Here is a 24,189-nt window from a genome sequence, read left to right on the forward strand (position 1 = left end):
GGGACGAAACCCACGCAGACACGGGGCAAATGTGCAAAATCCACACGGACAGTGACCCAGGGCCGGGATTCGAACCCGGGTCCTCAGCGCCGTAGGCAGCAATGCTAACCACTGTGCCACCGTGCTGCCCTTATATTTTCTCACTTAAACACAATGGTCCCGTCTATTTGTGAAGGGGAGGGAAGGAAGGGGATGAGTGGGGGAAGAGAGGAGGGATGTAGGGAAAAGGGGGAAGGAGGGAAGAATGGAGAATGGGAGGGAGGGAAGAGGAGGGAGGGAGAGAAGAGGGGGAAGGGAGGGAAGAGGGGGAAGGGGAGGAGTTTGATAAAGGTTGATTGACAGGTTTAGGGTCCGAAAGCAGCAGCTGCTGAAGCCCAGTGTTCTGGCACACATCTCCCCTGACATTATTTTGGGATGTACTTTGGCAGTCCACTCTTAGGGATGGGGGATTGATTCACTGCAATACCTGTCAGACAGATAATTCACATTAGTCTACAGGAGGTTGTCTTGATCAACTAAGGCATTAAACTTTGTTAAAGCATTTGAAGTAATCACTGAGGCTTCCTAGCTTGAACATTACATCAGGGAGACTTGTGAACAACTCAGCTTAAAATACATTGCAAAATCCCAAATGCCCTTCGTCTCTGAACCAGCTGGGGGAGAGGAGTGCTAACATTAGTGTCTTTGAAGGAGTCAATAGCATTACGATCAAGGCCATGATCATCCAAAACCAAGTCTGCTGGGCTGCCCATTTGCTGAGGATGCCAGAATCCCGATTTCCGAAGCAAATCTTCTTCGCCAGCTCAAGGAAGGACCCCAAACACGAGGAGAGAAAAGAAGCTCTTCAAAGATACCTTGTTGGCTTACCTCAAGAAATGGAACATAGCCGTCAATGCCGGGTAGTCCCTTGCTCAGAAGAGACCTACTTGGAGGAACCTCCTGATTGAAGAGCCACAATTCTTCGAGAACACCCGCCAGCAAGAGGAGGCCCAGAAGAGGAGCCTGAGAAAGATATACGCATGATCTAGCGTCCAAGGACTGATGCCACGTTTTATAAACTCCTGCCAAGTGAAGTGATTGAAGGTACGGCTCTGGGATGGGGATCATCAGCCACACAAGGACTGACAGAACCCGTGACCAGTAACACTGAGTATCTTAAGTGGACAGTCATACTCATCAGTGAGTGATCACTGCATTCTATCCATTATAGTTCCTTTAATAGAATTAACATCCTCATGACAAAGTTTAAAAGAAATCATTCTTGCACCTTCTGCGACTTCAAACTCGCTTTATACAGGAAAGTACCCTTTTAATGGAATTAACAACCTCATGATGAACCAATGTTTAAAAAATAAAAATATCTCTTCCTTTCATTTTATTTGTATTGTAAATGTATTTTCGACGCTCAGCACCAGTAATAGAAAACTTTAATCCACCATAATAATGTCTCCCAATGTCTCCTGCGCTGAAAAATTACTGTGTAAATAAAAATGTGTAAAAACTCACCGAATGTGCGGGTAAGTGGCCCACGTTAACGCTGCAGCTGGATTTTTCATTCAGCAGCGCAGGGTTTCAAGCAGGGGAAGAAACATGCCCAAACATGCTTTCAGCACGCATGCCTGAACGCCCGTACTTCCGGGTCACCACACTACTCATATACGGCGCACCAGCGACTTAAGTCGCCAATCCTGCAGGTGGTTGTGGGGCCAATATTTTCTATTTTAACTCTCTTGACCAGTTTCTGAGCTTTCTTTACCTTGGGTGTATGTTCATTCCCATCCACAATGATTCATATTTCATAAGCAATTGCTTTGCTGGTTCACTTACATTGTTACCCACATTGCTCCTCTCCATTTGCCTTCCACTCCAGCAGTTTGCATCAACAGAACAGTCGTCGATACCATTTATCTTTTGACGTGTTGAGAGGTCATTTTAAAATCCTTGCCCTCGATAAACTGACGCCAGTTCTAACCTCCGACCCGGCGTGAAATAGCTCTTCACTTGGCTACTCTACACAAGCTTGTCATTAATAAGCCTTACTGGGGGGAAAAACAACATTCTCGGATCATCGGTGAGAAAGGATAAACAGCCCATTAGCACCTTCTACCAGCATTATCCCACTTTAGTGCAAAAAGTAGCAGAGAGAAAACTAATAGCAATCCCTAATAACACTATGATGACATCAATTTGTATCATTAGTGGGCCAAAACTGTTAATAGGTTTCTCAAGGGTACCAGTTTCCCAACGTGATCAGCACACTGTTGAAAAGTAGATAACAGTTTAACGGTTATTGCTGTTTAATTACGCTGTTGGATCATACTCCTTGGAATACATGAGTTTTGTCGAACTGGCATTGTACGATTTTTGATTTTACACAGAGGATATCACTGAACACCCCCTCAGTTGTTTGCCGGATAATATAAGCTCGAGAGCATTATTATTGTTATATCAGTCTACTTTTTATATCGGAAATGGCAGCTGATTAATGATTCCATTCAGAAAGCATGGAGATGGCTGGTGTAAATAGCTCCTTAGAGTCATACCACTAAATCTACACCATTAATCACAACCACCAGTCAAATGGTTGACAGCAATGTTTTTTATGTTTTGACATGAATTTGTGCCACGATATAAAAGTGCAATTGCTATTGCACAGTCCCAAACCATCCTGCAGAATTCCTGCTTGCAAATGTCAGCCACTTTTGACATTGGATTGGAACACAAAAGTCTACCTATTTACCTTCTGGGCATCCAAGGTGAGCTGCGTTGCTCAGGCATTACCATAGCAGCAGCAGCAGCACCCATTACTGTCTGGCTCCGAACTACCCCACCCCACACAGGCTTCCCCTGAACCCTCGCAGACTGCTGCCTCTCCACACCCACCCTGGCTGGATCTTCTGCCTCGAGTGGAGCTACATCCATTATGTACAGCATCGCCTATTGCTGCGGGGGTGGTCCCAAATTCACAGGACCTTCATTGAACCTGCCGTCTGTGTGGGCCTTAGAGCCAGCACAGACTGTATGGCTGTGCAGGGTGCTTGAGGTGAAATTGTTGGGACTTCTTATTTTACCTTCTAATAAGAATTGGTAGTCCGGTTGATTGGAGGTGCCAAAAATACGGCTTTATTGCTACTCACTCACTCGAATACACTTGAATAAGAACTGAATCAAAACTTAGAAATGAAATATCAACAAATACATTAAAAAATCAAGCACTTGGCAAAAAGCATAAAGCATGTAAGTAAATTGCTTTAACACAAACAACCAGATAGATGATTCAAGAGTTCAGGAACAAACACCTCAATCACGAGGTCCTACTTTCAAGGAAATTCTTATCTCAGGTTTAACCCCTCATTTACTTTAATTGGCTTCTAATTCTCAGCTGAGACCTCCTGGTTTGTTCAAATGAATGTCTGTTACTTAAAGGATGATTTGTTGATCAAATATTGGACATTACTTAAGATTGACTGGTGCCTATCAAAACTAGCTTAGTGTCTGCATTCGCAGTCTTAGGAAAATTACTGGATGTGCTTCTCTCACTTTCCATGTTTCACAGCTTGGCAGAGACCTTGTTAGAACTATTAGAACTATCAAATTAGTTGATTAACAGATAAAAATACATTCTTAGTGTTGAATACACTGGAATACAATGGTTAATTAGTTATATGAAGCAATGACTGGATTCCATCAGTCAAGACACTCTAATATTTTAATCTCTCAGCTACATGCATTCAACGAGCACCTATATGAATGAAACTATGAAAAAAACAATACTCTATCAGGTGACCATGTGAAAACCACGCTTCACAATTCACTGAAGTGCATCTACTACAAGTGGATGCCCAGTTATGCTGTTGCAACTTACGGACATGAGTAGGCCATTCATCCCTTCCAGCTTCTTCTAGCATTGGATCACAGCTGCTTATATTTTAACACCATTTTGCTGCCATGTTTCCATATTGCTTAGTATACTCACCGAACAGAAATCTGTCAACCTCTTTTGAAATTTTCCATCAATATACTGGCAACAGCTGGTTGATCAAATGAGGTTCCATATAATGGGGACCCGAACCTGACATTACTGGAATCTGTTCCATTTTTCTCTGACTTGCACCTGGTGAACACCAATTAAAATATGCCCGTGGGACCGCACGGTGGCACAAGTGGATAGCACTGTGGCTTCACAGCGCCAAGGTCCCAGGTTCGATTCCTTGCTGGGTCATTGTGCGGAGTCTGCACGTTGTCCCCGTGTCTGCACGGGTTTCCTCTGGGTGCTCCGGTTTCCTCCCACGATCCAAAGACGTGCAGGTTAGGTGGATTGGCCATGATTTTTAAAAACTGCCCTCAGTGACCAAAAGGTTAGGAGGGGTTATTGGGTTACGGGGATAGGGTGGAAGTGAGGGCTTACGTGGGTCGGTGCAGACTTGATGGGCCGAATGGCCTCCTTCTGCACTGTATGTTCTATGTTCTATGTTATATCTTAGGATGCGTTTCAGCTCAGTAATTTAAATAGAGATCAAGTGTGGACATTACGTAACACCAATTCACAGTGTGCTATCCAAAGAATGCAAACTAGGTAAACAATGCATGGTCTTTTCTAACCTTGGTTCCTTGTGCTGTGGTCGGAGCACAGATGTTATTTGGCACTGGTGTCTGGGATGAGCAAACTTCATTACGTTCTGCTGCCTGGATTGTATCACAGGCTGTTCAAGGAAAAGATGCAGCTTTTCAGTAACATGCCTCAGCATTTATTCACTGGGTCATGGCTGCTATTCAATCGGAGGAAATAACCAATAGAGCGATCACTTCTTTTCGATCGTTAAACATTTTTAAATGTACAACAAATTGATGTGGCACTGGGTACAATTCGACTGCAAAGCTGAAGTGATGTTTGACTATTTTGTACAGCTAGTCCCACCTCTTTGACAAAATGGAAAACTGGTCCAGCTTCAATTATTTTTAAAAATTATTTCAGGGGGTGTGGGCGTCGCTGGCTAGGCCAACATTTTTGTTGCCCATCTCTAGTTGTCCTTGAGAAAGTGATGGTGAGTTGCCGTCTTGTACCGCTACAATCCATGCCCTGTAGGTACACCCACAGTGCTATTAGGGAGGATGTTCCAGAATGTTGCCCCAGTGACAGTGAAGGAATGGCGATAAAGTTCCATGTCAGGATGGGGTGTGACTTGAAGCGGAACACGCTGATGATGGCGTTCCAATGCCTTTGTCCTTCTGGGTGGCAGAGGTTGTGGGTTTGGATCGTGCTGTCGATGGAGCCTTGGTGAATTGCTGCTGGACATTTTGTCAATGGTGCACACTGCTGCTACTGTGCGTCGGTGGTGGAGGGAGTGGATGTTGAAGGTGGTAGAGGTGGTACCAATCATGTTGGCCGCTTTGTGGCTAATTTTGCTTTGCTGCAAAGCTAAATTCTCGCTTCATCGTTCAAGTTAAAATTCAACACAAGTATCTCGGAGGTAAAGGATCTGGTTTACTGTAATAACTGGTTCTTTCTCACTCATCAACTCCGTTGAGAGGATCTTTTTAAACTGTAATCTGTTGCTCACCCAGAACCATTGAAATCTTAATGTGGTAATAATCTGTCTTTTAAAAAAAATGAGCATGATTCTTATTGGTTTGAGATTGTGGGCGGGATTCTACCGACGGCAAAATCACGTTTGGCGATCAGCAGGAAAATATCCGTTTCTGCCGAAATCAGAGCTAGCACCTCTTGCATGATGCTCCGCCCCCTCCAAAGGAATACGCCTCGCGCCATATCGACGGCCTCAGGAAGTTGCCTGAGGCCCACCCCCAGATGCTCCATCGCCGACCATCCGGGTTCCCGACGCTGTCGGTTGCATGTGCTATCATCTGTCAGGGACGCCGCCTCAATCAGGGGAGAGCCGATCCATGCGTAGGGGAGGACTTTGTCAGGGGCTGGGGGCACTGTTGGGGGTTGATCTGGGGCTCACGAGCCGGCCAAAGGGGGGGGGCACTATTTTGCAGGCCAGGTCTATGCGCGGTTGGCGCGATGTTGCATGGGACGGCTGCTGCAGGCCACGCCGTGCGCATGCGCGGCCATGGACGCGGCAATTCCCCGGAGCGTATCGGTAGCTGGAGCCAGGTGCTCTACGTTGTTGGCATGCTAGCGTCAGGCAAACGGAGGATCGGTGGCCGTTTTGCACTGAATTTTCAGTTGTCGAATGCCACCGTTCCCATGCCCCCATGGGGACATAGCCGCAGAATCGAAGAATCCAGCCCAATGGCTCGATCTATTTTCCCCGAATTAATGTTTTGGAGGAATGTTAAGAGTAATTCATGCATATATTTTTGACAAATTCCCTGATTGCATTGCAGTTTGATTTTCTTTCACCACGGAAAATGTCTGATAAACCAGCTTTCACATAACATATGACCAAGGGATTTCACATGAGCAAAAACAAAATATGCCATGAGCCACAGAGGAAGATATTGGGGAGAGTTTTGCACTCTGCGCTGGCTGAGGCGGGAAAACGGGCGTGAAGACTCCCAGCTGCACAGCCGAGTTTTCTCTCCAGACATCATATTATATTTGAATTATTAAAATGTGTTGATATCAGCTTCACCTGTGTCACCAGTGAGGGGTGGGGAAAATCAGAAAAGGAAATCTCGTGAGAAATTTTGCCCACGTCACCCTTTGCCCCCCCAGCAAACAAGGGTGCAAAATCGCTCCAATTATGTCACGAGAAAAAAGCTTTGGTCGAAGAGCGGGCTTAAGGAAATATCTGATAGGTAGAAAGTGGGGTAAAGAGGTGGAAAGGACTGGAGAGATGATTCCAGAATTTAAGAGCCAGGCAGCGGATGACGTGGTCACCAATGTTGGATAATTAAAATCTGGGATTCTTGAAAGTCCAGAATTAAATGAGCATAAATATCTTGGAGGGTTGAGCGACACAGGACAGAGCTGAATAGTAGTGGTTAAGGGGAGAGGCCAGTTTAGTAATTAAACATTATAGGTCAAGAGAAATCCAGGGGGTCAGTTTACAGCATAACATTTCTCACAAACACATAGCACCAACTGAAGTGTTTAACAAACGGAGTATCGCCCATTCCTTATCTAAAAAAAACTCTGATGAATTTTACTTTCTTGAATGGTTAGATAGATGAGACTATGAAAGTGTAGTTGAGATTTCAAAGTAATGTCTAAGAAGATAATCTGACATATTATGGTGGGTGAGTTGTGTAAAAAATCATTCCAATAGTTTTAATTTGTGCCCACTTGCAAAAATGAAGCTGTTTTAAGTTTGTTCCAGGCAGCCTATAAATGCTTTTGAATAAAAAATCCAAAGCATTTTTAAATTTCCTACGTGCGAGATGCCTAGCAAGTTATTTTGTCTCACATCTATTCATTGTCAGGAAGTTGGTCTGGTTGCAATGACTATTGCAATCATTCACAAGAAAAAAAACATAAGAACTTTCTGAAGTTGATGTCCCAGACATAAATCACTTGCAAGGCGCTTCTCTGAAGGCGAAAGTGAGATGCAGCAAGCCAGATCTATTTGTCATTTTCAGCTTCACTTCCTCTTTCTGTCATTTGATTCCTCGCCCCTCCTCCTCAATCCAATGAATTATTGTCAGGCTGCAGTCCCAGGGGCCCAGTGAATCCTCCTGCTCCTCACCCAAGTGAACCCTGGTGACTCTGCTCAATGTCAAGCACTGTCGCAGGTTGGAAAAGACAGCCCACAGCTAAGATCTGTACACATTTGCTCTGGGTCCTCCGGTTTCCTCCCGCAGTCTAAAGATGTGCAGGTTAGTGGTATTGTAATGGTATTGTCACTCGACTAGTAATCGAGAGACCCGGGTAATGCTCTGGGGACCCGTTCGAATCCCACCAGGGCAGATGGTGAAATTTGAATTTGATGAAAAATCTGGAATTATAAGTCTAATGGTGACAATGAGACCATTGTTGATTGTTGTAAAAGCCCATCTGGTTCACCAATGTCTTTTAGGGAAGGAAATCTGCCATCCTTACCTGGTCTGACCCACATGTGACTCAATACCCACAGCAATATGGGTCTTAAATGCCCTCAGGCATGGGCAATAAATGCTGGCCCAGCCAGTGACGTCCACATCCCATCAATAAAGAAAAATCATGGTGGATTGGCTATGCTAAGATTGACCCTGATTGTCCAAAGATGTGTAGGCTAGGTCTGCTGGCCATATTAATTTACCTTTTCAGGTGTTTCTAATGGCAGCTGCAGTCCCTCTGTACCATACCATCTGGCTGGCCCTCTGTAGAACTTCCACTGGTCCCACGTTGGGGGGCTGCTGGCCTCTATTGGAGTGGGCCGCGATGTCATAGATCATAGAATTTACAGTGCAGAAGGAGGCCATTCGGCCCATCGAGTCTGCACAGGCTCTTGGAAAGAGCACACCACCCAAGGTCAACACCTCCCCCCATCCCAATAACCCAGTAACCCCACCCAACACTAAGGGCAATTTTGTACACTAAGGGCAATTTATCCTGGCCAATCCACCTAACCTGCACATCTTTGAACTGTGGGAGGAAACCGGAGCACCCGGAGGAAACCCACGCACACACGGGGAGGATGTGCAGACCCCGCACAGACAGTGACCCAAGCCAGAATCGAACCTGGGACCCTGGAGCTGTGAAGCCATTGTGCTGTCCATAATGCTACCGTGCTGCCATGTCCTGTGCTCCCACCTCAGAAATCCACCCTCCGTTCCTTAATTGGATTGCACACACAGAGGTGGCCTCTAAATTGGCTTCCTACTCTCAGGTTGTCCTTGTCTGCCCACCACTGAGCCTGAGGTATTGGGATGAGTTTCAATGCCTGAAATATTTTGAAGAACAGATTTTGTCTGATAGTTCAACTACTCACTTCCTTTAACAATCTGAGTTGTCAGGTGTGAAATGTACCAGTTTTCAACATTTAATTATTATCATTATCTTTGTTGACCATTACATTAGTGTCAGGAAACAGAGGTAGTTTTAAGTGATATATATTTGTATCTTTGGGTAATAGAAATAAGGTGTAGATTTAGTGTGTTTAATTGGGTTTCTGTGCCAAAACAATTAAAAAGTTAGTTAGATTCATGTGAAACAAAGATGTTTGAAGGTATAGGAGTTTTGGGTTTAATTTCAAACTGTGCCTGCATTGTGATTGGAGGGTTTATGGAGTGAAAACAAACAAGTGTAGGAAGACGTGGTTGTTGCTTAGCAACCAGGGACCACTTTAAGTTAGAAAGACCTTTTGAAGTTAGTTGTAGGCTGGACCCAGGAGCGACTGGACAGAACAAGGGAGCTGCAAAAAGCAAACTTTCCAACAAGAACACAAGGAATTAAATAACAGGTAGTCCTGGAAACAGGGAATAAAAAAATCCTGCCTGTGAAGCAGTAGTGTTCCGTTACTATGGCTGGATACCTAACAGATTGTGTGGAAGTTTAAATGCATGTGGCAATCCAAGGAAGAGGAATAACGAAGGAAGATGTTGAGATCCTGGAAGCGGATCCATGGTAAAGCATCTGGGAGATAATGGGTGGGATTGTACCATTATGTGGCCCATAGGGGATAGGATGGCACTGCAGTGGCCTACGCCGCTCCAGCTGCCGATCCCGGTCTGAACCCAGCGCCGCGGATTCCGCCCATGCGTAGTTGGGCCGGCGCCAACTAGCGCATGCGCAGTGGCCTTCTTCCCCATGGCGGCCCCGACGCCAAATGGAGCAGGCGTGGAGGAAAGGAGGCCGGGGGGCAGAGAGGCCGTCCCGCCGATCGGTGAGCCCCGATCGTGGGCCAGGCCACTACGGAAGCCAACCCCGGAGTCGCACCCCCCTCCCCCCCCACCCCTACAGGCCGCCCCCCGGATGTTTCAGCCCCGATGTCCCGCTGGCTCAGAGGATGTTAGAACGGCTCCGGTGGGACTCAGCTTTTTCTTGACGGCTGCTCGGCCCATCATGGCTAGAGGATCGGCGCGCCGGCCTGTGCCTGAGAGTTGGCACACACCCTGACTGGCGCCGTGCTGACCATGCGGCACTGATTCTCCGAACTGCGGAGAATTGCGTCCCAGCGTTGGGGCGGCATGGCGCGATTCACGCGGTGCGGCGCCAATTCTTCGACTCGGCGGGGGGGGGGGGGGGTCGGAGCATTCCGCCCACTTAGTGTTGTTTGGGAGAAGATTCTGAGAAGTGTCAATTGCTACTTGGTTTCCTAGTGGGGTGTGTCTGTTAGCCTGTTGGTTTACAGAGACTGTGTACTTACTGAGAACAATATTGTGTAAGATGTATTCTGTCACTTGCGTTATCCTTAAAAATGTGGGCAGCACAATAGTACAGTGGTTAGCACTGTTGCTTCACAGCACCAGGGTCTCAGGTTTGATTCCCGGCTTGAGTCACTGTCTGTACGGAGTCCGTACGTTCTCCCCGTTCTCTCCATGAGTTTCCTCCAGGTGTTCCTGCTTCCTCCCACAAGTCACAAAAGATGCGCTTGTGGATAATTTGGACATTCTGAATTTTCCCTCTGTGCACCCGAACAGGCACAAGAATGTGGCGACTAGGGGCTTTTCACAGTAACTTCATTGCAGTGTTAATGTAAGCCTACTTGTGACAATAAAGATTATTATTATATTATAAAATCTGGGTACATTTGTGAAGCGATAAATGGGGTGAAGAAGTCATGCATTATAGTCTACCTTTGATGAGGCCCTGATGGACCGAATGGCCTTTTCTGAACTGTAGGGATTCTATGGATTATTCATGTTTAATAAATGTTTTTTTCTTTTGTTGAAAGCTGATTGGCAATCCTGTGTCTCTGTCCATCCATGTTTCTAAAAAAATATATATATGTTAAAGTCTATTGATCCAGGATTCCATTCTGAAACATTCCTGTCCAGTAGTAACATGAGCTGGAACCAGAACATTAGGCTTAGTGTCAACACTTCAGTGAGGTTGGAGGAGACTCATGTGAGCATAAACACAGGCACAGACCAGTTGGGCAATGTGGTTAGTTCCAATGCTGTAAATTGTCTGCAACATGCAAGGAGTGAACTTGGTATCTCTGCCATTTCAGTGCTGGATTCTTTAAAGTTTCAATGCAAACTGTGAGCATTGAAGTTTGCTATTGTTTATTTTGAACCAGAAAAAGAAAAGCATAACAGAAAACTATTTTCATTGAACTATTAATAATGCAGAAAGTTGCCAAATTCAAGGTTTTTACTTGATTTGAAGCTTCATTTAAATTTAATGTATTCCTGAGTACCACGACATACTCCCATTTGGCGTCTTGCCCAGAATCAATATATTTTCTCATTTTAATAAAAATATTTTAAGAAATACCTGAAATGAAATTAGGAACATAATAATTTTCTCTTGTTGCAGAAACTCGACATATTGCATGAAGGTGACAATGTCCTTGACAGTGGCAGAAAATGATTCAGGACTTTGCTACAGCAGCATGATCCGAAACTTGGAGAAAGCTGAAATTACTAAAAGTAAAGAGCTCTTGTGCCGAGACATTGAAGATTTCATCACAGCAGACCAAGATCTCGATATTGTCTGGTACAAGGTAATAAAGATACTTCATTAGAATAAATCCGCCCAGTTGCCATTGTCGAGTTAAATTTTGAATCAACATTTTATCTGGGTCGCACATCATTTTACATTGACTTGATATCTGTGTGTTATTAAAAATCTGTCGCACTTCTGTTCACGAACCTTTGCTTCTGGTTGTAATTATTTTAGTTATGTTTTTGTGTCACAAGTTACCATTATGCATTTCTATGTCAACATTTCTCATTCAGTTGTGCTTTTTTTTTCAAGCTATTGGGGTATTGTAGAATTTGATTTTAATCACCTCTGGGAAACAAGTTTTAGAGTTCTTGCCCCCGAACCCATGTACTCACATCTTGTATATAATTTAGAAACAGGAATAGGTCATTCAGCCCCTTGACCCCCTTCTACTATTTAATTAAGGACCAGTGTTGATGGATTTATGGGAAAACTGATTAAGTGCGTGAGGGAGAAAGGGTTAAATCAATACATTGATCGGGGTAGATAATGAAGGATGGAAGGAGGCTTGTGTCTAGTTAGTATAAACATAGACCTGTTGGGCTGAATGGTCTATTCCTTTGCTGTATAAAGCATATATCTTACCACGTAGGCTACATCTGTGCCTCAACTTATGTTAAGTAAGCAGGCCCTAATTAACTTCATGAGTAATTAGTACATCAGAAATATATTGCGAGTGCAGTTTCACAGAGTATTTGCATCCACTTCTTTAACATTTTTCACACACGATTTAGAAATGGTTGCTGCTCGAACTTGCTGATCATGCTCATCGATAAGATTAAATCTGCAACAGAGAGGAAATGGAAAGTATTCCAATAGACTTGAAAAGTGTATGGGCCAAGGATTTTAGTACGGAGCCATAAGATAACAAATATTGTCGCGGGAACTAGGCTTTATACAATCAAAATAACTGAAAAAAAGAAAGGCTTGGGTGCAATCTTCAATTATTTACTAAACTACGAGGAAGTTAAGAAGATAAATCAGTCCCTGATTACCTCTTTCGGTAATCTGGAATTTATAACTCTAAATTACTATTAGGCTTAATGAGCAATAAAGAATTGAGAGCCAACTTGACAACTCTTTTTGATGAAACAAATGAACGCTGTAGATGTAAGTTGTTGAATCCATTTGTGTTTGCCAGAATAGAGGGTGTAGTTCCAAGACAATCCAGTTTCACATGAGGCCAGTCTTCTGCTGGAGTTTCCTTTGCTAACAGTGATGGATGGAAAGGTCTTCAGAGTTAATATGTGTTAATACGTTGGATGATGATCTGACAAAAATGAGATTGATTATCAGGATAAATATTAGGTAGAGATGATTAAATAAATATGAGCATTTCGTGGCATTTCACGGAATAGATGAAAAGGAAATGTTGACAATGTTCAATATTTTGACAAAGTAACCTGACATGAATTTCTGCCCTTTGGAATTTTGGGCGTCACGGTTGCACAGTGGTTAGTGCTGTTGCTTCACAGCTCCAGGGTCCCAGGTTCGATTCCCGGCTTGGGTCACTGGCTGTGCGGATTCTGCACATTCTCCCCGTGTCTGCGTGGGTTTCCTCCGTATGCTCCGGTTAATTCCCACCTTCAAAGATGGGCAGGTTAGTTGGATTGGCCATGCTAATTTGCCCTTGGTCTCCAAAAATGTTGGGTGTGGTTAATGGTTTACAGGGTTGGGGTGGAGGCGTGGGGCTTAAGTAGGGTGCTCTTTCCAAGGGCCGGTGCAGACTCAATGGGCTGAATGGCCTCTCTCTGCACTGTTAATTCTATGAAATTTATGAAAGTTGGACAGGGTAGAGACCTTGATAGAAGAAATGTGAGCCGTGTTCTTAATGAATGCAGCGACTGACTTTATTATATGAGAAAATGCACAGTTCAAGAAATTGTTCAGCCAACAAAACTCAATACCACCATCCCTGTTATTTACCAAAAGCCAATAATTATACGGCTGTTCTGACATTTTACATGTTGAAATAAGGAATCCCGGGCTGGATTCTCCAGTCCCCCAGGTGCGTGTTTACCGGTGGCGCACCATTCGCTGGTGGCGGGATTCTGTGCTCCCACTGCTTGTCAATGGGATTTCCCATTGAAAACACCACAATTGGCCAGGAAACTTGTGGGCAGGGGTGCACTGCAGGCGGGTAAAGTGAATCGGAACGGCCGGAGAATTTTGGCTGCTGACTGACCCAAAACACTCAGCTGTTCGTAGGTCCATCAGTTCTTGGGATCCAAAACCAGTCTAAAATGCTTGGAGTCAATTCTAACTATTTTCCAAATGGGCCATCATAGAGATATATTGTACAGTGGGCCCGCCAGCTGAATGCATGATGGAGGGGCTTTGTATTCAAGAACAGTTCATCAGTTAAAGCTTCGGTCTTTCTTAAGCCTTTTATAACTCCCTTTTGATTAGTTCAACGCCCTTCTGTATTTTCTCTCTTCTGAAAGGTATTAAATATCAACAATGAACAAAGAGGACAGACAAATGTTTTGAGTTGGGAATCTTCCTTGCAGCTGAAGGTGGAGGGCAGCTGAGCTCTCTTATGGGATTGATCAAATAAAATAGGATAAGAGAGAGAACAATGTTAAATAAGCAAATGTGGGCATTGACAGTTTAGGTCTGTCCGTGTTGAGATTTTCTTCAAATGAACAAGCTGCAAGATATGACTGCCTGGGGAATAGCACATAATTTTAAAAAATATGTTGTACTACAATAGCTAATTGAAAATAAATGGATATTCTTTTTGGGTTCTTTATTAATTCCATGTTATCCTAGGAATGTTTATCTAAATCATGGAGAAGTACAATTTTGCAGAAGAGGAACACCCTTGTGATACAAAAGGTTCAAGAGGACGATTTGGGGAATTACACCTGTGAGTTGAAGTACAAGAACAAGTTGGTGAGAAGAACAACTGAATTAAGGATTACAGGTGAGGGATTTCATTGTGTTTGTGAAATGAAATGAAACAGAATTCACCGCCTCAAATTTGAGCCAAAAATTGAAAAAGAGCGAGTCAGATTTTCATGGAATCGGCTCAACACCGGAGGTCTATAAAACGCCGGGTGTCATACAGATGCATGAATCCCACAACCATTTTGCCAGCGCAGGGAAGGGAGGGTCCTGAATTACGCAGGCAGGAAAAATGAACTCAGCTGGGCCATTTATGATTAGTGCTGAGTTCAAACTGATCCCATTTCATTTTAGCTCCAAAGGCTTTAATCCACAGTGTGGGGACCAGCATTTTATGGTGAAGGATCTCGCAGGATGGATTGATCTGTTTAAACATCATGATCTAAAGTCATTTCAATCCCCAGTCATTAAAAAGACCCTACAGCTTTCAGTTAGAGTAAAAAAAAGCAGATGACAGTAGCTGGAATGTATCAACCGACAGACCATCTGGTGCAGGTTAGGGCAAACCATTAGCCATCTGTTTCCACAGTTTCAATAGACTTTGGTGCTTTCATTTCCCAAAAGTTGATATTAGGGATGAGCACATTATGAATGCTTCAAAAGCTCCAAATCCATTTACCTCAGCAGAGGATTGAGTTCACATTCTGATTTCAGTTTTAAGTGGCTATTAAAGGATGAATCGATTTTTCTATCTTGCAAGTGGATGAATGTTTATTTGCTTTTTGCAAGAGATTGACCACTTGAGGAAATTTTAAATCTTTGACTGGGTTTCACAAATGAGAGATTTTGTTTTCAGTACCAGGTTTACATGAGTACGAGCTCTCTTAAATTGTTAGAAGTTACATTTTTTTAAATCTTCATGTGGCTCCTGAGGTCTGCGCATTGTGGATACGGGGTGACTGACAATGGAAGGGGTGTGGAGGTGGCATGAGAGTATGGGGTGAATGTGAGGGCTAGAGAGCCTAATATTAATAGCCTTTTATATTTTTGGACAAAGTCCAAAAGTACTGAACCAGGTCTTCCAGTTAGCTCTCTTCAACGCCACTAACCATGTGTTCCAAAAGTGGAACCTTTCCTTTTGTTTATTTCGACAAAATTAGCAGTGGTCACATTGACTGAAAGCTAGCCGGAATGGAACTTGTTTCTATAAAAAGTTGCTATTTCAATAATGATCTAAATGACAATGATGATTTGCCATTCGAATAACAGGAACATAAATAATTAATGCAGGAACTAAGAAGTAGGCTAATGCTTCAAGTGCTAATTATTTTCAAGTACCACTTTATTGTTTTGATAATATAATAAAATAGAAAATGTTGTTTATGCCATTTGTAGTTGAAATTACTGAGCCCAACTACAGAACAGAAGATAGTACTTTTGTTCACAATGTGCACAATATTTTGTGATAGGAAACAGCAAATTTACAGTATCAAAGGGAGGTTTGATTGCAGTTTTAGCTCTCCAACTGAACCAATCTAATATCTATCCTCTTCAATTTCCCAATTTCATTTCAGTTTTCATTGATTTGTACAATTCAGTTTCAAATGATATAATTGTCTCTGTTTTATTATAGCCTTAGGATATAATGCATTCTATAACTCTAATAAAATTCCTGTGTGAAAATAATCTTCTGGTTGTCCCTTTTGTTTTTCCAGTAATAATTCAGTGTTGATTTCTACTTGGTAATGATTCATCAACTAGCGGAAACAATCTTTAACTTGTGACCCATTTGAATTTTAAAAAATAATAATTTTGTGAACCTTTACAGAGAAACATACATGGAATATAGAAGCAGGAGGAGGCCATTCAGCCCTTAGAGCCCGCGCTACCATTCATTATGATCATGGCTGATCATCAAGTTCAATGTCCTGATCAAGCATTTCCCCTCATATCCCCTGACCCCTTTAGCCCCAAGAGCTATCTCTAATTCCTTCTTGAAATTGCACAACATTTTGGCCCCAACAACTTTCTGTGGTAGTGAATTGGACAGATTGACCACTCTCTGGGTGAAAAAATTTCTCCTGATCTCAGCCCTTATCCTCAAACTATGACCACTAGTTCTGAATTCCCCCACCATCGCAACATGTTTTCTGAATCTACCCTGTCTAATGCTGTTAGAATTTTATAAGTTTCTATGAGCGCCCATCTCACTCTTCTAAACTCCAATGAATAGAATCCCAATTGACTTAGTCTCTCCTCATATGACTGTCTCGCCATCCCAGGAATCAGCCTGGTAAACCTTCGCTGCAGCCCCTCCATAGCAAGAACATCCTTCCTCAGATAAGGACACCAAAACTGGACACAATACTCCAGATGTGGCCAACACCTGACACAATTGCAGTAAAACATCCCTATTCATATACTCGAATCCTCTCGCTATGAAGGTCAACATACCATTTGCATTCTTTACTGCCTGCTGTACTTGCGCGCTTACTTTCAGCGACTGATACATGGGGACACCAAGGTCTCGCTGAGTATCCACCTCTCTCAATTTACACCCACTCAAATAATGATCTGCCTTCCTATTTTTGTTACTGGAGTGGATAACCTCACATTTATCCACATTACACTGCATCTGCCATGCATGTGCCCGCTCACTCAGCCTGACCAAATCCCGCTGAAGCATCTCTGCATCCTCCTCACAGCTCACCCTCCCGCCCAGCTTTGTATCACCTGCATATTTGATATGCTTTAATTGTCTGTAGTTTGTGAGGATTTGTTGCAATGTTCATCCTGCCTTTTGCTCCGGACTGGAGGGGGCATTAATTCAAAAGGCTGACTTTTCCCCTCACCACTCGCCCAGAAACAAAAAGGTGTTTTTGATTTCCCCCTTTGGTGTACGTTCCCTCCCTCTCAGTGTTGGTGTGACCCAATTCTTTATCAATAATCCCACAGCAAACCCAGGAGAACTGAAAGGGTTAATTTATTTTGCACACTCTAAAAAAGCAGGAGTGGCTGTCACTATGACAGGGTGGATAGCAAGAAGCTTTTTCCCAGAGCGGGGGACTCAATTACTCGGGGTCACAAGTTCAAGGTGAGAGGGGGAAAGTTTAAGGGAGATGTGCGTGGAAAGTTCTTTACGCAGAGGGTGATGGGTGCCTGGAACGCATTGCCAGCGGAGGTGGCAGAGGCGGGCACGATAGCGTCATTTAAAATGTATCTAGACAGATACATGAATGGGCAGGGAGCAGAGGGCTACAGATCCTTAGAAAATAGGTGACAGTTTTAGACAGAGAATCTGGATCGGCGCAGATTTGGAGGGCCGAAGGGCCTGTTCCTGTGTGTAATTTTTCTTTGTTCTTTGTTCTTTGTGACCCCATGTACATTCCTGCAATAAAAGAGGAATAAGTGAAGCAAAGAGGTTAGAGAGAAATGACCACAGACAAAATGAGAATTATTCTTTCATTTGAGTCCAGAGTCGAGAATCAAATGACCTATGGTGTATATTCCTTCAGAGAGGTTAGTGTTCTGAAGCTGATGTTGGGTAATCCGCATTTCCTTTAGAGGGGATTTCTACAATGGGAGAACAGATGAATTAATCTTGTAGGCGCTGGTACAGGAATTCAATAGTTCCACTAAGTAAGCAATGTGGGTGAGCAGCCAGGTTTTCAAAACCCTGGACAAAATCTTTTCTCTGCTGCTGCCCACGATGGAAAATGGCAGATGGCCTTTTTTTTCAGCTCCACAAGGCAATATCACAGGTTCAAGCAGTTCCCACTTCTCCATCATGTTTTGGATAAAAGATGTATATTTCTTGTCTGGATTCATGAAATGGTTAATATTTAATCCATTAATAAGTTCAACAGAAATTTCAAGGTCCTTTCGAACTCACAGATGGTTCGTCTCCATCAGCCAGAGGACTGGTCTCAGAAATGTAAAGGGCCTTAGCATATTTCCTTTGTGTTTGATCTCTGCAGTCAGAGGGGTCATTACTGCCATCTTTTTGTTCGTTTTTACGGGATGTGGGTGTCGCTGACTAGGCCAGAATTTGGTGGCCATTCCATATTGCCCTTGAGGAGATGGAGGTGAGCTGTCTTCTTGAACCACTGCAGCCCATGTGGTGTCGGTAAAATGACTGTGCTATTAGGGAGGGAGTTCCAGGATTTTTACCCAGCGACAGAGAAGGAATGGCGATATAGGGGCAGCACGGTAGCATTGTGGATAGCACAATCACTTCACAGCTCCAGGGTCCCAGGTTCGATTCCCCGCTGGGTCACTGTCTGTGCGGAGTCTGCACGTCCTCCCCGTGTGTGTGTGGGTTTCCTTCGGGTGCTCCGGTTTCCTCCCACAGTCCAAAGATGTGCAGGTTAGGTGGATTGGCCATGATAAATTGCCCTTAGTGTCCAAAATTGCCCTTAGTGTTGGGTGGGGTGACTGGGTTATGGGGATAGGGTGGAGGTGTTGATCTTGGGTAGGGTGCTCTTTCCAGGAGCCGGTACAGACTCGATGGGCCGAATGGCCTCCTTCTGCACTGTAAATTCTATGAAATATTCCAAGTCAGGATAGTGAGTGCTTTGGAGGGGAACTTGCAAGTGGTTGTGTTCTCAGGTATCTGCTGCTCTTGTCCTTCTAGATGGTAGCGGTCGTGGGTATAGAAGGTACTGCGTAAAGTGCCTTGGTGAGTTCCTGCAGTGCATCTTGTAGATGGTACACATGGCTGCTACAGTGCGCCAGTGGAGGAGGGAATGAATGTTTATGGGAGGGGTGCCAATCAAACAAGGTGCTTTTTCCTGGATGGTGTCAAGAATCTTGAATGTTGTTGGAGCTGCACTCATCCAGGCAAATGGTGAGTATTTTATCACACTCTTGACTTGTGCCTTGTAGATGGTGGGCAGGCTTTTGAGAATCATAAAGTTAGTTACTCACCGCAGGATTCCTAGCCTCTGACCTGCCTTGTAGACATAGTATTTACATGGCTAATCCAGTTTAGTTTCTCATCAGTGATGAACAGCGCCGGCTCTAGGGTTGCTGGCGCCCCGGGCAAGCTGAACTTCGGCGCCCTTGGGGGGGGGGGGGGGGGGGCCGAGGGGGGCGGGGGGGGCGGGGCCGAGGGGGGGGCGGACATGCGGGGGGGGCGGACCCGAGGGCGGGGTGCGGGGGCGGACCCGAGAGGGGGGCGGACGCGGGGGGCGGACCCGAAGGGGGGGCGGACCAGAGGGCGGGGCGGGGCCGGGGGGGCGGACCCGAGGGCGGGGCGGGGGGGCGGACCCGAGGGCGGGGCGGCGGACCCGAGGGCGGGGCGGGGCGGGGAGGCGGACACGCGGGGGGCGGACCCGAGGGCGGGGCGGGGCGGGGGGCCGACCCGAGGGCGGGGCGGCGGGGCGGACCCGAGGGCGGGGCGGACCCGAGGGGTGGGCGGGGGGACTGAGCGGGGGGGGCGGACCGAGCGGGGGGGGGGCGGGCGGCCACCGCACATGCGCTGGTTGGCACCGGCTCAACTGCGCATGCGCGGGTCCCGAGTCTCTGGCGCCCCCGAGCACATGGCGCCCCGGGCGACGGCCCGAGTTGCCGGTGCCTTGAGCCAGCCCTGGTGATGAACCCCAGGATGTTGATAGTAGGGAATTCAGCAAAGGTCATACCACTGAATGTCAAGGGGGGATGGTTTGATTCTCTCTTATTAGAGATGGTCATTGCCTGGCACTTGTGTGGTGCGAATGTTACTTGCCATTTGTTAGCCGGCCATTTGTTAGCCCAAGCCTGGATATTGTCCAGGTCTTGCTGCATTTGCATGTGGACTGCTTCACAGTGGTGCTGATTATCGTGCAATCATCAGAGAACATACAAATATCTGACCTTATGTTGAAAGGAAGGTCATTGATGAAGCAGCTGAAAATGATTAGGTTAAGGACACTACTCTGAGGAACTCCCGCAGTGATGTCCCAGGACTGAGATCTCTAACAATCACAATCAACTTTCGTTGTGCTAAGTTTGACTTCAACCAGTGTGGAGTTTTTCCTCGATTCCTACTGACTCCTGCTTTGCTAGGACTCCTTGACGCCATACTCAATCAAATGCTGCCTTGATGTCAATGGCAGTCACCCTCACCTCACCTCTGGAGTTATACTTTCCAGGTAACACAGTTGTTGCTGTTCTGACGGCCAGAAATTACTTTGGGGAGAGTCATAGCTAGTCATGGCTTCAGTCAGTTTAAAGCCTTTGTCCAGCTTTAAGAAACACAATTTGATAGATTGGCCCTAAGGGGAAGAAACCCCACCTCCAGGGCGGAATTCTCCCCAAACCGGCGGGGCGGGCTGTACCGGCGCAGAGGAGTGGCGTGAGCCACTCCGCCGTCGGGCCGCCCGGAAGGTGGGGAATCCTCCGTACCGTCAGGGGTTAGGCTGGCGCCGGTGGGGTTGGCGCATGCATGGGAGCGCCAGCGTGTGTTGGCGTCATCCTAGCACATGCACAGGGGGGTTCTTACCGGAGCCGGCCGTGGCGGCCCTTACACCAGCCTGCGCGGAGAGACAGAGTGCCCCCACGGCACAGGGCCGCCCACGGATCGTGCCCCCCCGGGGCGAGATCCCCACCCCGAGGGCTCCACAGACCGCACGCAGAGCCAGGTCCCGCCAGTAAGGACCTGCCGTATTTCGCGCCGGCGGGACCCGCTGAAAACGGGTGGTCAATCGGCTCATCGTGGGGCAGAGAATCACCGGGGGGGGCCGCTGCCAATGGCCCCCGACCGGCGCCGCGCAATTCCCGCCCCGCTGAAAAACCGGAGAATCCGGCAGCCGGTGTCGGGGCGGGATTCATGCCGCCCTCCAGCGATTCTCCGGCCCAGCGGGGGGTCGGAGAAACCCGCTCCCAATCTTTTAAAGCACCCCCCCCCCCGCAACATTTCAGCCAGGGCGTGTGGGAGCACCCGCAAAAATATCTCTTTTTTCAAGGGATCAGTGCGTCACTGGCAAGTCCAACATATTGTTTCTCACTCCCAATTTCCCTTGGAAGGTTGTTGAACAGAGAGAAGCTTGGCCTGAAGGGTTCAATGATAAGCTTGGCCTGAAGGGTTCAATGATAAGGCTGGCCTGCAGGGTTCAGTGCATTTCCAAGTCGATGAAAACGGCTTTTTCAATGCTGCTCGCTTGTTAATTTTTCTGTTCGGACAAATTTACACCGTGGGCAAAGAGTTTTTCTGAATGGTTGAAGTTATGACTAATGTCAACACATTCTTCTCCCACTAAAATGATGAACACACATGGGAATATAAGCAATCGTCAGCCTGCCTGTGGCAAGATATCTCTTTGAAGTGCATTCAAGCATTGACTAACTATCCCAAACCTGAAATGGAGAATCTTTCCCCAGTGCATTAGACTCCTACTCTGTTTGGAGGGCGAAGAGTTTTGAAATTTACTTCACAAGTAAAGTTGCAAAAATTTACAAAAAAGTTACCAAAAGAGCTGAGAGGTTAGTTTATTTGTGGAACATGTGCAGCCTAAGTGTTTTTAAAAAGCATTGAATGAAATATGATTTCAGTACATTAAGAAAGTTACAGAAGGGCAGTGCAGACCTATAAACTGCACTCAGTGCTACATCTATATCACCATTGATTATTACTTTTTACTTTCTAAGGGCAGCACGGTGGCACAGTGGTTAGCGCTGCTGCCTCACAGCGCCAGCGACCCACTTTCAATTCCATCATTGGGCAACTGTCTCTGTGGAGTTTGTATGTTCTCCATCTGTGTGGATTTCCTCTGGGTGCTCCAGTTTCCTCCAACAGCGGCACGGTAGCCTTGTGGATAGCACAATTGCTTCACAGCTCCAGGGTCCCAGGTTCGATTCCAGCTTGGGTCACTGTCTGTGTCGAGTCTGCACATCCTCCCCATGTGTGCGTGGGTTTCCTCCGGGTGCTCCGGTTTCCTCCCACAGTCCAAAGATGTGCAGGTTAGTTGGATTGGCCATGATAAATTGCCCTTAGTGTCCAAAATTGCCCTTAGTGTTGGGTGGGGTTGCTGGGTTATGGGGATAAGGTGGAGGTGTTGACCTTGGGTAGGGTGCTCTTTCCAAGAGCCGGTGCAGACTCGGTGGGCCGAATGGCCTCCTTCGGCACTGTAAATTCTATGAGATCCATGATGTGCAGCTCAGATGGTGCTAAATTTCTCCTTGAGTCCCAAAGGTGGGGTTACGGGGAGAGGGTGGGTGCGTCGGGGCTCTTTCAGAGGTCGGTGCAGACACGATGGGCCACATGGCCCTCCTTCTGCACTGTAGGAATTCTATGATTCTAAATGCCTCAGAATGTCAGCAGAACTCAATCATGAATAATTTAACCCAAAGTATTCCCAGCAAACATAATACAGAATAAAATGGATTACAACATGAACAAGGCTTAAGTAATACCAAGTCACAGTTCTAATCTGACCATCATCGGGTACATGAAGCGATAGAGCACTGATTTGAAATGATGCCGAAAAGCATATTAATTAACAGAGAAACAAGCTACATTTTTTTCAATTTCAACGGAAGGCTGCCTTGGATTGGTGATTAATAAATCTTCCAATATTGACGCTATTGCAATGCAGCATCAAGCTCTGGAGAGCTTTGAACAGTGAGTAAAGTCAGGGAGCAGACTTTCCAGAGATTTACTGAGAGCCATTATTGCATAATGCTGTGTCAGAAATACAATTAACTATATTCTTCCACATTTCCACATTTAGGGGCTGTTTAGCACACTGGGCTAAACACTGGCTCTGAAAGCCCAGACCAAGCAGGCCAGCAGCACGGTTCGGTTCCCGTACCAGCCTCCCCGAACAGGCGCCGGAATGTGGCGACTAGGGGCTTTTCACAGTAACTTCATTGAAGTCTACTTGTGACAATAAGCGATTTTCATTTTTTCATTTCATTTCTTAGACAGTTTTCTTTTTCAGATTTTCCTTCAACGCGTTTTTGAAATGAAAGATTGACTTGCTTTATTTTCATACCATTAGTGGGCGCGAGATATGAAATAGATATTGCCTAACTCTGGCACAATTCATTCATTTCAAGATCTACACTGCCTTGCGGCTGGACCTGATGAAGGTGGCAGTGCACTTGGAATACCTCAGATGGTTCAAAACATCCCTGAGAATAAATTCTGCGACACTGAAATCATGTTAATGGCAGCGAAATAAATCCTATTGGAGAGTGAAAGTTAAGTTTTGATTTCTATTGTTTTGATTGATATTAAAGCTGAGGAAACAATAGAAGAATCATTTATCAGCCAACTGTGCTTCCACAATGGTGGGGGGGGGGGGGGGGGGGGGGGGGGGAAGAGTGATATGTGTAAAAGGGAAGCTCATTGAAATGGGACTCGATAATGCTGTTGTCTTCTTGCAGCACAAAGAGATTTTGTTCAGAGAGGGCTGACCCATTGATCTGTGAATGGGCTGGCCATGACACAAAGCTCTATAATGCAATGAGCGTGGATGGGGGTGGGGGGAGTCTCGTTGAAACTTACAGGATACTGAAAGGCCTGGACAGAGTGAACCAGGTGAGGATGTTTCCACTTAAAGGGGTGATCCTTTAAAACTGAGATGGGGAGGAATTTCTTCAGCCAGAGGATGGTGAATCTGTGGAACTCTTTGCCACAGAGGCTGTGGAGGGCAAATCACTGACTGCGTGATTCAACGTGATCTTGTGAGATGTTGCGATGTGTATCCTGCCCATAATGGGCGGGGACGGGATCACGTATTGGCAAATCTGCATATTAGAGTGCGGCAGTAAGCCTTACTCTAATGTGCAGATTTCCAAGGTAC

General features: G+C 45.6%; 1 protein-coding gene across 3 annotated transcripts in view; it reads left to right on the forward strand.

Moving 5' to 3' along the window:
* Window positions 1–24,189, forward strand: part of il1rapl2 (interleukin 1 receptor accessory protein-like 2) — a 1,090,987-nt gene that overhangs the window by 591,050 nt on the left and 475,748 nt on the right. For all 3 annotated transcript variants that reach the window (XM_038775345.1, XM_038775344.1, XM_038775346.1), the window contains exons 4-5: window positions 11,369–11,555; window positions 14,330–14,483. In XM_038775345.1, coding sequence (XP_038631273.1) covers window positions 11,369–11,555; window positions 14,330–14,483 — 341 coding nt within the window. The remainder of the gene's footprint in view (window positions 1–11,368; window positions 11,556–14,329; window positions 14,484–24,189) is intronic.

Source organism: Scyliorhinus canicula, chromosome 17 (assembly GCF_902713615.1).
Source record: "Scyliorhinus canicula chromosome 17, sScyCan1.1, whole genome shotgun sequence".
NCBI lineage: Eukaryota > Metazoa > Chordata > Chondrichthyes > Carcharhiniformes > Scyliorhinidae > Scyliorhinus > Scyliorhinus canicula.